This window comes from Anomaloglossus baeobatrachus, chromosome 1, assembly GCF_048569485.1.
Source record: "Anomaloglossus baeobatrachus isolate aAnoBae1 chromosome 1, aAnoBae1.hap1, whole genome shotgun sequence".
Taxonomy (NCBI): Eukaryota; Metazoa; Chordata; class Amphibia; order Anura; family Aromobatidae; genus Anomaloglossus; species Anomaloglossus baeobatrachus.
This window is the reverse complement of record NC_134353.1, coordinates 501,728,151-501,741,738: the sequence shown is the minus strand read 5'-3', so window position 1 is coordinate 501,741,738 and position 13,588 is coordinate 501,728,151. Positions and strand designations below refer to the sequence as shown.

Sequence of the window (13,588 nt, the reverse complement as noted above, 5' to 3'; positions counted from 1 at the left end):
CACACATCAGTACAATGCAGTCTTGTCTCGGTAATCCTTCTTAAAAGGGTTTCCCCAAAAGGATGGAGGATTTATACCTTTATCCTATTTAACATTCTGTGTTGTGCCAAAGACTTATTTGCTGCTCCCTTTGGAGACGTACCAGGGTCAGCAATGAGGAGTTTTATACAAAAGGTTCACTGAAGCAATACTTTAGTTAGTTATCCCTCCAACTCAAAAGATCTGCACACAAGAAGAAAATAGCATTTGTTGCTACTTTCTAAATTCCACCTGCTAGCTTTCCATATAGTGTATACTGATTGAAGATCTCTTCTATTTCAGACACCAACCTGTAATATACCCATTTGTGTAGCCTTTCAGGCACAGGCTGATTGTAGCACACTGAACTTTCTAGGTGGATGGTGTAAAATGATTTATTTACAGAATATATATCTTCTAATCTTGTATACCAGTCTCTAAAATAATGTGATATAAAACTGAATAATTTATGGTATCGTAATCCTCACTTATCAGAAAATGGCTGGCATAGAGAAAGGAAATACTCTAGAGCAGAGGCCTCGGGACCTCTAGCTTTTCTTGAGCTGCTCCCAGCATCTCCTGATAAAAAGAAATGTCAATGGTGGTTACAGAGCAACGTAGGACAGGTAAACTGAGATTTATATATGAATATCAATGTTAACCCTTGTCTGGTACCATGGAAAAAAATCACTAGTTGTACCAATCTGCATGTGGTCACATTGACCTCATGGTGCCAGACAAGGGTTCAAGGGGTATCCTGACATTGTGTAAATTTTGTTGTATTAGGCCAGGCTCACACGAATGTATAAAAAAATCGTCAGAGCGTCATATATTTTTTTACGGCAGAAGTTTTTTGTGCTAAAGAATTGCAATGTATCGGTAAAAAATGGATGCTATACTGTGGCTTTGTACGGCATCCGATTTTTTAGGCACACCCATAGACTTGAATGGGAGAGTTTCATCTGACACATGGGAGAAATTAGTGATTTGGTCAGTGAAAAAAATCATTCATCTACATTGTCTGATTGAATAAACTTAGTCCAAGTGTTGTCCATGTATCGCGCCCACAGGGTCTGAGGTTACCCGTCATCGGGCCACGGTTTTTCTCTTGGGTCACCGTGGTGGCCTTGCTCAGTTCCATGACCCTGGCGCTGTCAATAAATATGGGGATCGGGATGATGGGGGTAGTTCTTTGTGACGCCACCTGTGGTGTGCGGCCAATTATTAGCCGCCGCTGCGGGACTTCTCTCACTTTGCTGGGGCGGATGGTGACACAGCTCAGGTGTTGCAGTTCTCCACAGGTAGAGCTAGGCCCCAGGGAGGATGATGATGGTGGTAGTCGCCTATAGCAACGAAGCGCGAGGTTGCGAGCACTGGCAGTAATGGGACTACAAAGAGGGTTCTTTTACTCACTAGAAGAACACCGCCGTTGGAGCACCGAGCCATGCTGTGATGGGCCTCAGCTGATCCCGGATACTTTGGTCGTTGAGGCCAGTGTTTCCTTCTGTGCGTAAGCTTTAGACGGTTTCCCTCCACCCCAGCTCCTGGGCCGTGGAATGGGTCACGAGTGTCCACTGCACTCCACGTGAAACCTGGGATCCTCCTTCTTTCCTAAGAACCTGGGTCGAGCCTCCAGCTTTAGACCACGGGCCCCGAACTGTCTTGTGTCAATTCTGACTGCAGTCTCTTCCTAAAGGCCCCGTTACACGCAACGACATCGCTAACGAGATGTCGTTGGGAGGCACGGAATCCATGATGCACATCCGGCCTCATTAGGTGACGTCGTTGCATGTGACACGCCCGAGCGACCGCTAGCGATCAGACATACTCACCTAATCGCTGATCGTTGACACGTCGTTCATTTTCAAAATGTCGTTGCTGTTTGAGGACGCAGGCTGTTCGTCGTTCCTGAGGCATCACACATCGTTACGTGCGACACCCCAGGAACGACGAACAACACCGTACCTGCGTCCTCCAGCAACGAGGTGGGCGTCACTTTCTTTCGGCTGCTCTCCGCCCCTCCGCTTCTATTGAACGCCTGCCGTGTGACGTCGCTGTGACGCCGCACAAACCGCCCCCTTAGAAAAGAGGCTGTTCGCCGGCCACAGTGTCATCGCTTGGAAGGTAAGTATGTGTGACAGCTCCTAGCGATATTGTGCGCAATGGGCATCAATTTTCCCGTGACGCACAAACGACGGGGCGGGTGCTTTCACGAACGATATCGCTAGCGATGTTGCTGTGTGTAATGCCCCCTTTAGTGCGACCTGGCACTTGCCGCACCCGGAGCTGACTAACTACTGTGTGAGATGGCTCCTAACTTACCCTGTTGGTGCCCCGCCTCCCGTGATGGCCACCCCTGGTGTTATGTGTTGCATGAGTGTGTTTGGTGGTGGTTACTGGTGACAACCTCCTCTGTATCCGAGATGAATACTGCACCTCGGGTGAGGTGCAACACCCTGTGGCACCTGAAGCCGCAGGGGCGCCACACATGTCTTGTTAGTTTCTTATTATGTGCTCATTCACAGTTTAACAATCCAATGGGCCAAGGGTGAACAGAGACTAAAGAGGGCCCCTGTACCAGAACATTATATGGGTCCTTTACAGTCCAATAGTTCATCGCAACGCAAAGTGTCACCTGCTTTAGGGGTACTTTGCACATTACGTCATCGCATGCCGATGCTGCGATCGAGTGCGATAGTCCCTGCCCCCGTCGCAGCAGCGATATCTTGTGATAGCTGCCGTAGCGAACATTATCGTTATGGCAGCTTCACATGCACAGGGGGCGGGTCGTGCGGCGTCACAGCGACATCACACGGCAGGCGGCCAATAGCAACGGAGGGGCGGAGATGAGCGGGACGTAAACATCCCGCCCACCTCCTTCCTTCTCATAGCAGCCGGGACGCAGGTAAGGAGATGTTCCTCGCTCATGCGGCTTTACACACAGCGATGTGTGCTGCCGCAGGAACGAGGAACAACATCGTACCTGTCGCTGCACCGGCATTATGGAAATGTCGGAGACTACACCGATGATACGATAATGACGCTTTTGCGCTCGTTCATCGTGTCAAAAAGGTTTTACACACTACGACATCACAAGTGACGCCAGATGTGCGTTACTTTCGATTTGACCCCACCGACATTGCACCTGCGATGTCATAGTGTGCAAAGCTGGCCTTAAGCCTGCTTTACACGTTGCAATTTCGCATACGATTTCGTATGCAATTTGCAACGCCCACATCGTATGTGTGGCACGTTCAATTTGTTGAACGTGCTGCACATATGAGTAACCCCCGTCACATGTACTTACACGTCCATACGACCTCGCTGTGGGCGGCGAACGTCCACTTCCTGGAGTGGGAGGGACGTTTGGCGTCACAGCGACGTCACACGGCAGCCAGCCAATAGAAGCGGAGGGGCGGAGCTAAGCAGGTTGTAAACATCCCGCCCACCTCCTTCCTTCCGCATTGTGGGCCGGGATGTTTACGTCCCACTTAGCTCCGCCCCTGCTATCTCGGACCTTGTCCTCAATACTCTGGGGCCTGTGCCTCCTTCCCCCTAATACTGCACACCTTCATCCACTTTTGGGTCCCAATGGCTTCTCTAGACGGACAACTCCCTAAGCCCGCTGGGATGAGCCTTTGGTTCCAGACCTACAGAGGTTACCTCCAGGTTCTCTTACTGGCCCTAGCACCAAGGCCATGTCTTCTCGCTTAAAACCCCCTTTTTGACTACCCTCCTCTGGAGCCCTCCTCTCCTAGCCATTCGCTATGCTACCTGCCGCTCCTTCCCTTGCTACTTTACCCCTTTCTAATCTAACATGTTTTCTAACCTTGCTTTACCACTGACTAAACCCGACCACTAGATGGCAGGATTTGGCAACCTCATAGACAGTCCTAGCACTGCTACAGCCAGAACCTACTCTTCTCTAAAATATTTAATATCAACACATGCATTACATTATTCACTAGTATACACATAAAACATAGCATATTTACATCATGGGGCATTGACCACCTATTAGAGATATGTCCATTTTTCCGGCAAGGGCCAATACAAGTCTATGGGTCTATGAAAAACACATACAGCACACAGATGGCATCTGTGTGCTGTATGTACTTAACATTCCAAAGTATGAGAAGCTTTATAATGTATTTAGTTAATAATCCATCCATGGAAAGTACTGATGACACACTGATGGTAAAAATGGACACACTGATGCAAACCATTGACTGACATCATTGCCATTTTTTCACGTATGTGTTTAAACATGGATGTGTAAAAGAAGCCTAAGGGTGCAGAGATCACTAACTGATTAGGATGTTCATCCTGACAGCTAATCCCAGATTGACGCATTTCTATGAATACAAAGCAAGTTTTTCCTTCCCTAAATCTATATATGAATCTGTTCACCTCCTACTCTATAGAATGCTACTGGCCAATCAGTCTGCATGTTCAACGTGACAAGTTCTCTTTCAATCAAGGTATTTATTATTGTATGATAAAAATCTATATTCAAATAAACAATATACTTTTAGTTAGAGTTCTCTGTTTGTAATAGGGAACCTTCATTGCTTCCTTTCAGTGGATGGAAAGCTGTGCAGGTCATTTCACGCTCATATAAGATGTCTGATAACTGCTGTGTACGCAGCACTGCTGTGCACTAGTGTGTCACATGAGCAGAGCAGATTTTCATTCCTTGATTAGAACCAATGAAAGTTGGCAATGGCTGATTATATTACTAGCTGATATCTTTAAAACCATTGAGGAATTCCTCCCTAAAATACTAATAACCTTTATTAAACACATATTCTACGAGGTGGTTAATTTTCCATAAACTTACAAATTTTGTGTTTATTTCAGCTTCAACTGGTTCAGTGACTCAGGTCTCCTCCGTAAGCACAGACTCAGCAGGTTCTTCTTATTCCATCAGTGGAATTCTGGGAATTACGTCATCCAATGCAGAAAGCAACAAACGCAAGAGAGATGAAGGTAATGACTACTATCTTTCCTTCTACACTTACCAAAATCTAATAATTCCTATAAAATAAAGGAGTACTTATGTAGCAGATATAAAGTAGACACATTCATGGACTTCTTGTCAGTTATCACTGAAGAACACAACAAGTCAGCCTTCTACCTCCCTGCAATGGCTGATAGTTTTTTTTCTATTTCAGAACTTTTGGATGACATACTTATTATCATTAAAGATTGTAATTCTTTTAATTTTTTCTGATTCCCTCAAGAGCTACTCATTCTCTTTTTAGAGATCCATCTTACTCATAAAGTCTTATAAGCAATGCATCCTGGGAAAAGTATGCAAATGATCTCTCTGTGAAAAGGAAGAAAACTGGCTTTCTAGCGCCATCTGTAGGTAGCTATGTGTAAATCAATGACTGACTCATAAAAGTGCCTTGACTCATTACTAGATGTATCAGCCAAACCAGTCACTCATCTGTAGATTGGTTTTAACCCCTTAACGACTGCAGGCAGTGAAGTTATGTCCTAGCAGTCATAGTGTTAATCCCCACCGGCTGCTGCGGGCAACCGGTGGGGATCTGCGCAAATGTCAGCTGATTTGTAAAGCTGACATGTGTGCCTTGCAAGCACGAGTGGAATCGCTATCTACCCATACTTGTTAACTCCTTAAATGGTGCAGTCAAAATGTGACAGCACCATTTTAATGGCTATCGCGGTAAAGGTTTACTCACTGCCCGCCACCGGAATTCACATGATGTGAACACATGGATCTGATGGTTGTCATGGTAGCACAGGGTCACGTAATTGCTGCTGTAGCTCACAAAACTCAGTTCCTGTAACAAGCAGCTGAGTATTGCAGGTTGCAAGAGATGATAATTTTTCCCGATCTGAGCGGTGCTGCTCTGATCGGGAGAAAATGATTAGTGATCAGACTGCTGATCCTTATAGTCTCCTACGGAGACTAGTAAAATAAAAAAAAGTATAAATAAAAGTTTTGAAAAATTAAAAAAATAAAAAAACCTAAAAGTTCAAATTACCCCCCTTTTGCCCCATTGAAAATTAAAGAGTTAAAAAATACACACATATTTGGTATTGCCGTATTCAGAAATGCCCAATCTATCAAAATATAAAATCAATTAATCTGATTGGTAAACAGCGTAGCGGCAAAAAAAATCTAAATGCCAAATTACGTTTTTTGGTTGCCGCAAATTTTTGCGCAAAATGCAATAACAGGCGATCAAAACATAGCATCTGCACAAAAATGGTACCATTAAAAATGTCAGCTCGAGACACAAAAACTTAGCCATCAGTGAGCCATAGATCCCGAAAAATGAGAATGCTACAGGTCTCGCAAAATGTCGCAAAACATGCACCCCTTTTCTTGGACAAACTTCAAATTTGTTTTAATCCCTGGAGATAAAAGTAAACCTATTCTTGTTTGGTGTCTACGAACTCCTACCAACCTGAGGCATCACACCGATATCAGTTTTACCATATAGTGAACACAGTGAATAAAATATCTAAAAAACAATTGTGCAATCACACTTTTTTTGCAAGTTTTCTGCATTTGGATTTTTTTTGCCGTTTTACAGTACACTATATGGTAAGACTTATGGTTTCATTTAAAAGTACAACTCGTTTCACAAAAAGACAAGCCCCCACATGGCAAGATTGACGGTAAAATCAAAAAGTTACGGCTCTCGGAAGAAGAGGAGCGAAAAAAAAAAATGGAAAATCGGTCAGGTGTGAAAGGGTTAAAGGGCACTAAAGAGACAACCTTCCTCATACAGAATAGCTTATTTGGGATGTTTGCTGCTTTGGTTTGCAAAGAACAGATGGCTTAGTCGATTTCAATATCTATGTACATTGGATATTTCATACATACAGTGTATAAATGACCCTCCATCAGTACATAAATTTGTGAATTCTACCTAAACTCAATTTCCAAATAAGTGAAGAGCATGGGATAATCGGACCTCGCTGATCCTGAGTAAAGGCTGGTTTTGGTGCTTTCATCCATAGAAATTAATCATAGAAACTGATGACTAAACTATTATTTCAGAATCAACCTATTCTACGGTATCTGTGTTTTATGACATGTATAGTGACTTCTAATTAAATGCTAATTTTGGAAACTCCATTTGAAAAAGCATCATCAATAAAAAAATCACATACAAGTCCCTGACCACCCTCGCTTCATCTTCATCATCCTGGTAGATTTTTTTTTATTAGGAATATCTTGTTCATTCATCCTTCCTTCAATTATATGAAGTTTGAAAGTGAAAAACAGCCCTACACCATGATGTTCCCACCTTCATATTTCACTGTTGGTATGGTGTTTTGGGGTGATATGCAGTGCCTTTTAGCCTCCAAACATGGTGTGTATTATGGAATCCAAAGTGTTACATTTTGGTCTCATCTGACCAGACTATATTCTACCAGTATTTCATAGGCTAAATGTTGTTGATCAAGCTGTAAATGCACTTTAACAGGCATTTTATTCAGCAATGGAGTTTTGCATGGTGAGTGTGCATACAGACCATAGAGGTTGAGTGCATTACTTACTCTTTTCTGTAAAACAATTATACCTGCTGATTCCAGGTATTTCTGTAGCTCTCCACAGGTGGCTCTTGATAACTATTCTGATTCTTTTCCCTTCTCTGTCTGAAAACTTTCAGGGAGCACTGGTCGTGAAATCCATGCTTTCTCAATGGAACCTTCAGTAGTTTATAAATTCTTATGGAACTAATGCCATCAGTATGTTTTTTGACACTTAGGTTGCAAAAGTCTTAAGACAGCTTACTGGTTTTACTCATCATGAGATGTTTCTTGTTTTGCACGTTGGTAATGAGACACCTTTTTAAATGCCATCAATTGAAGTAGCTGATATTATTGTTTACCAAGTGACAGGATTGCATTCTAATTACTGGTAGACTTCAGCTGGTGTCATGACTTTCCATGACTTTTTGCATCTCTCTTTCTGCATGTGTTCAATACTTTTTCCCTATGTCATTTTCCATTATTACACATCACTGAACATATGGACATCGATGGTTTGATTTTTTTTTTTTGTCTGTGTGGATTGGATGGGTTGTTACAAGCACTGGTGAGAAATTCATGTCAATAGCACCTTTTGCAATATATTTACCTAGAAAATTCGTGATGTGTTCAATACTTTTTTTCACCTGCTGTATACCTGGAAGGGGGCCAGGATGCGGGACATATGAACCATGAGGGACACATACCGTATTTTTTGTTTTATAAGACGCACCGGATTATAAGACGCATCCCAAATTTAGAGATAAAAAAGGTAAAAAAAAATAATTTAAAAATGGGGTCCGTCTTATACAGTGGAACCTTGCTTAACGAGAACAATCCGTTCTGGGACTGTGCTTGTTAACCAAGTTACTCGTTCAGCAGAGCAAGATTTCCCATAGGAAATCATTGCAATGCTGACAATTCGTTCCACAACTAGTTAAATGTCCCATCCTGGTCCCCTATTCTGTCATTCCACACACGTACAAACACATAGAAACACATGCAAACACATACAAACACATACAAACACACACAAACGCATACAAACGCATACAAACACACACAAACACACACAAACACATACAAACACATACAAACACACACAAACACACAAGCACACATGCACACGCACATATTATATGCTCACCTTACCTTCCGTTCCATCGCCGGTCTCCTGGGACTTGCTGTTCTCTGGTACGGGGCCAGGGTGTGTATCGCGTTACCATAACGACGAGGGAGGAACTTCCTGCCAGAGCGCTGATGTCAAAGGCAGAGCCGCTTGCCTCTGATTGGCCAGTTTCTGCTTCGTCGCTATGGATGCAGATGCCTGGAGTGGAGCGGAGCTGCGTGGCGCACTTCAGGACCCAGGAAACCGGCGATGAAACGGAAGGTACACATATTATATGCTCACCTTACCTTCCGTTCCACCGCCGGCCTCATGGTACTTGTAGTTCACCGCGAGCATGTCGCAATGTACCCGGGAACTACAAGAACCATGAAACCGGCGGTGGAACAGAAGGTAAGGTGAGCATAATACTGTATGTGTGTGCGTGTGTGTGTGTTTGTTTGTGTGTGTGTGTGTGCTTGTGTGTGTTTGTGTGGACTGCAAGTGCGGGTTAGAGCACGGTGGATGTCCATCCACCGCGCTCTAACCCACACTTGCAGTCCACACAAAAACCGGAAGTGTCTGAGGTGAGGATTTCGCTCGTACAGCAAAGCTTTCTCGTAAAGCGGGTTACAAATTTACAGAAAGCTCTGCTTGTTAAGCGAAATTCTCGTTAAGTGGGTTACTCGTTAAGCGAGGTACCACTGTACTCCGGTGTTGTCTTACTGGAGGGGAGGTAGCAGCGGTGGTGGAGTCACCAGACACAAGGGCAGTGCTGGTGGGTCTGTGCTGTCAGCGATGGGGTCTGTGCTGTCAGCGGTGGGTCTGTGCTGTCAGCGGAAGCTGCGGTGGTTGTGTGGAGCAAGCCAGTACAGCGAGTGTCCCAGATGCTCTATCGGCGGTCCAGGCTTCAAAACAATGGCGCCCGGAGCGGCGCGTGCGCAGATGGAGTTCTCCACCGAGAGCTCCATTTGCACATGCACTGACTCTGGGCACCATCATTTGAAGCCAGAGCATCTGTGACACCCGCCGCACAGCCACCGCAGCTTTTTCTGCCAGCCTGCTGCCCCGCACACAGAGGCAACCAGCCCGCCACCCTGCACAGAGAGGTAACCAGCCTGCGACCCCGCACAGAGAGGCAGCCAGCCTGCCGCCACACACAGAGAGGCAGCCAGCCTGCTGCCCCACACAGAAAGGCAGCCGACCGCCCGCACAGACAGCCGGCTGCATAGAGAGTTGCCCACACAGACAGCCCCCTGTGCCAATTCTCCACCTCCCGGGAAGCTATATTCAGATTTTAAGATGCATCCCTCATTTTCTCCCACATTTTTGAGAGGAAAAGTGTGTCTTATAATATGAAAAATACGATATATACCTGGTAGTGGCCTAGAATGGGGGACATTAGTACAGGACTGGGGACATTACTACATAATGGGGGGAGTGAAACGCATATATCTTTAGAGGATTTAGAATGCTACAAGGGACCACACATCTGACCAACCTGCAGGGGTGGGGGACCAGATCCAAGTCTTGTGGGGTTCATCGGACTCTAGTTGCGGCACTGCCTGAGTGGCAATGCAAAATGACGTCAGGCTGCTTTCCGTGGTTTCAGCAGCGTGGTTAATGGCACCAAGCAAGTTTTTTTGAAGTACTATGAATCGAATCTCAAATGTTCAAATTCATGGGAAACAAAAAATTGTATGTGTTATATTTCAAGCTGGAATACGTTTTTAACATCATACAAAGGGCTACGGTTCCTTTTTTTACAGTTAACCGCTCCTCTATGTGTCATGGTAAATGGAGCAAACTTATTTTCATAGAAGAAATGAGTATACGCGATATGAGTCATAGAAGCAAACTGTGGAAAAAAAGGCGCAAATAGGGTCTTATCCGGTAAACTGGTGTGGGGTAAATGCTGGAAAGACACTCAACTTATCAGGTTGTGCCAGTCACCCAGGAATCTGTGGTTTTGGCGCGGTATTTAAACCCGTTTTTCTTCTACCTTCGCGATATGAGTCATGATAGATATACACTTGGGAATCAATGAGTACCTTGCTTTAGGGACTAGTAATTTTGAGCGACATTTTAGTGCACATTGAATAAAGGTAAGAGAGAAATATAAAATGTATGTTCAGGTATTAAACAGAGCCGAGCAGTGCAGAAAATGATATTCAACTATAATTGAATATTTTTATGCTCCTTGTAATTTTAAAGTGGATTGGAATTGCACTTTTATGTGCCAAAAAGATCCAAAAAAGTTTTAGCCCATTACCCTTACATCTCATTATCAGCTAGATAAGGGTTATTGGACACATAATGACCTGAGAGGGCTGTAAAGCTTAATCGTCCAGGTTGTTTTTTGTTAGTAAAGACTCCTTGAATGAGCTTCTTACTCAAAGAAAAGTTACGTTATTTTTCTGTTCTAAACACAGATGTATGAAAATCTTTAAATAACTTTTAGAAAAAAAATGATATGAATACTTAATTCATTAATACAATAGAAATTCATAGTAACCAGCGGGTTGACCTTTCTGACACTGCTAAGAAGACTTCAGCTATGAAGTTTCCTTGTATTTTTTTTTTTTTGCAAATTCTTACATTTCAAAGCTGAGATAATTCTAAAAATTAAATATTAGGAGGGAAACGTGTATAAAACGTAAGCGGGTTTGCTGGTTTTACGTAGATAAAGCTTTTCTACTGCTTACATTCATAGACAGCAAATTGGTACTCCTAAAATCCAGCCTAACAGCCCCCAACAGGTCATGTTTTCCATATTTCCTGAGTATTTCACAGGTGATGCCTTGATAATGATTCCATCACCTGTTTAATGCTAAGAAAATACTGAAAAAAATGACCTGTTGGGGGCCATGATTACTGGGTTTTGGGAAACACTGATTTAAGAGCTCATTCAGACATCCATGTACTTCAGTCCGATACCGGACTGCAATGCATGGACTATTGTGACGCCCTGGCAAAACCAGGTAGTCACAGATAGGCCCCTGCATTACACCGTTCCTTCATTAGGAAACACACAGCCAACCATTAAACCCTAGTCATCCCCCTTAGGGACAGTTAGACACACCAGTGGGCGTGGCTAGGCGGTTGGTGCACGCCCACACAGGGGTTTAGACTGCCCGGGGCGGAAAAAGCAGCAGATCAGTTGTAGAGTTCAGTGAGAGTGGAGGTCAGGCCTGTGTGTCACGCCTGAAGCAAACTGACAGGTACCAGGGTAGGAACCCTGGTGCCACTGGCTAGGAGGCAGACGTTGTTCCCCTTCAACAGGAGATGGGAAGATGGCTCGGTGGAACTGAGGTGGACCGGGCCAGGGTTGTAGCCCGCCGGTACCGTCACGGGGAACCGACCTGGAAACTGTAGCACAAAGGGGGGTACTCGGACCCTGAAGCCAGGAACCAGAACCTACTGGAACTGGTTAATTAACCGACTGAGGCCAGGACTAGAGGTCTTGTCCCACCCAAAGTCCCTCATAGAAGACAACAGCCCACCGATTAGGGATAAGAGGTCACCGCCAAGGCCCATAGATCCCATGGGCCAGCGTCTGTGGGCATGGCTCCTTAGGCCACATCCAGCTGGGAGCGGACTCCTACATTTCATAGAAGGAAGTCTTTTCTACTTAAAAACGGTGCAGGAAAAGGATAGAGATCACCAGCCGGGTGGGGGATCCCAAATGCAACCGGCCTCGGCACCAGCCACCACCATGTTGGTTTACCAGAGACTCGTGTGTTTTACTGAAAGTGAGTACACCAACACCCCCTGCGGTCGTCATTCCCCCTGCACCAGAGCCATCGGGTCCTGGGGCCACCATCCCTGCCCGTGGAAGGGTTAACATCTTGCTGCACAACATCTCTCCTGGGTGCCCCATAACCGCAGCAGTGGTGTCCCACCTCACCACACACCGTGGGTGGCGTCACGAACATATTACGGCCTAGCCCGTACATCTACGTCCCCCATTTTATTCGGCGTGTCCGCAAGACCCCCGGGTCCGGAGACCGCCGAGCAACCACCCCTGAAGCTCCGGATCCGAGCAGTGGCAGCTACTAGCACGGGGGCGGCACACTAGTAGCTAGTCTCCTTACGTGAGCATGACAGCCTCATTGCATTGCATTGCAGTCCGAGATTGGGCAGATGTGCAAGGACGTCTGAATGTGCCTCTAAACTGAATTCATATTTGCGTTCTTCATTTTGCTATGATGCAGACTCTGATGGACTCTACTGAATTTAATGTGGTCTGTCAGGTTTTTGTCATGGAGTTTATCCAAATGCTATTCTTATTGACTCTGGAAAAGTATATTTTTGTACTGTGTTAGACAGCAAATAAAAACAAAACAAAACTGAGTCTCAGTTTCATCCCCTTCACGCCCAAGGATGTATATACAGTATGTGTCCTTGGTCGTGTATGGCTCTTTAATGTGGGCTAGGGCGGCGAGCCTGCATTAATCCCCGCATATGTCGACTGATGTGATCAGCAGACCTATGCAGCTAACAGGCGCAGGTGGATTGGAGATCCACCCACACCTGTTAACCCCTAATATTGCACTGTCAATCTCTGACTGCACAATCTAATGCCCTATGGATTGGATTGCGCTGGTCCATCGGCGGCCAAGTAATGCCATCACGGGGCACCAATGGATTATCATCACAGCACGAGGTCAGGTGATGACTACTGTCACTGTCATGACTCACTTCCTATGAATGCTGGGAGAGCACTGGCATTCACAGGAAATCAGCGCAATGGTAATCAGTAGAAGCATTCGGACAGTGCAAGCATAAAGTCCCCAAAGGGGCTAGTAATATCCATAAAAATTGTAAAAAAAAAAAGGTTTTAAAAATATGAAAAAAAATCCCCTAAATGTTCACTCACCCCCCATTTTGCCCCATTGAAAATAAAACAAATATAAAATGAAAAACACGTATTTGGTATCACAGCGTTTA

At 44.9% G+C, this 13,588-nt stretch overlaps 1 protein-coding gene across 2 annotated transcripts in view; it reads left to right on the top strand.

The window, feature by feature from the left end:
• The window catches only part of PAX5 (paired box 5), a 385,612-nt gene that overhangs the window by 80,519 nt on the left and 291,505 nt on the right, over positions 1 to 13,588 (top strand). For both annotated transcript variants that reach the window (XM_075315770.1, XM_075315760.1), the window contains exon 5: positions 4,879 to 5,007. In XM_075315770.1, coding sequence (XP_075171885.1) covers positions 4,879 to 5,007 — 129 coding nt within the window. The remainder of the gene's footprint in view (positions 1 to 4,878; positions 5,008 to 13,588) is intronic.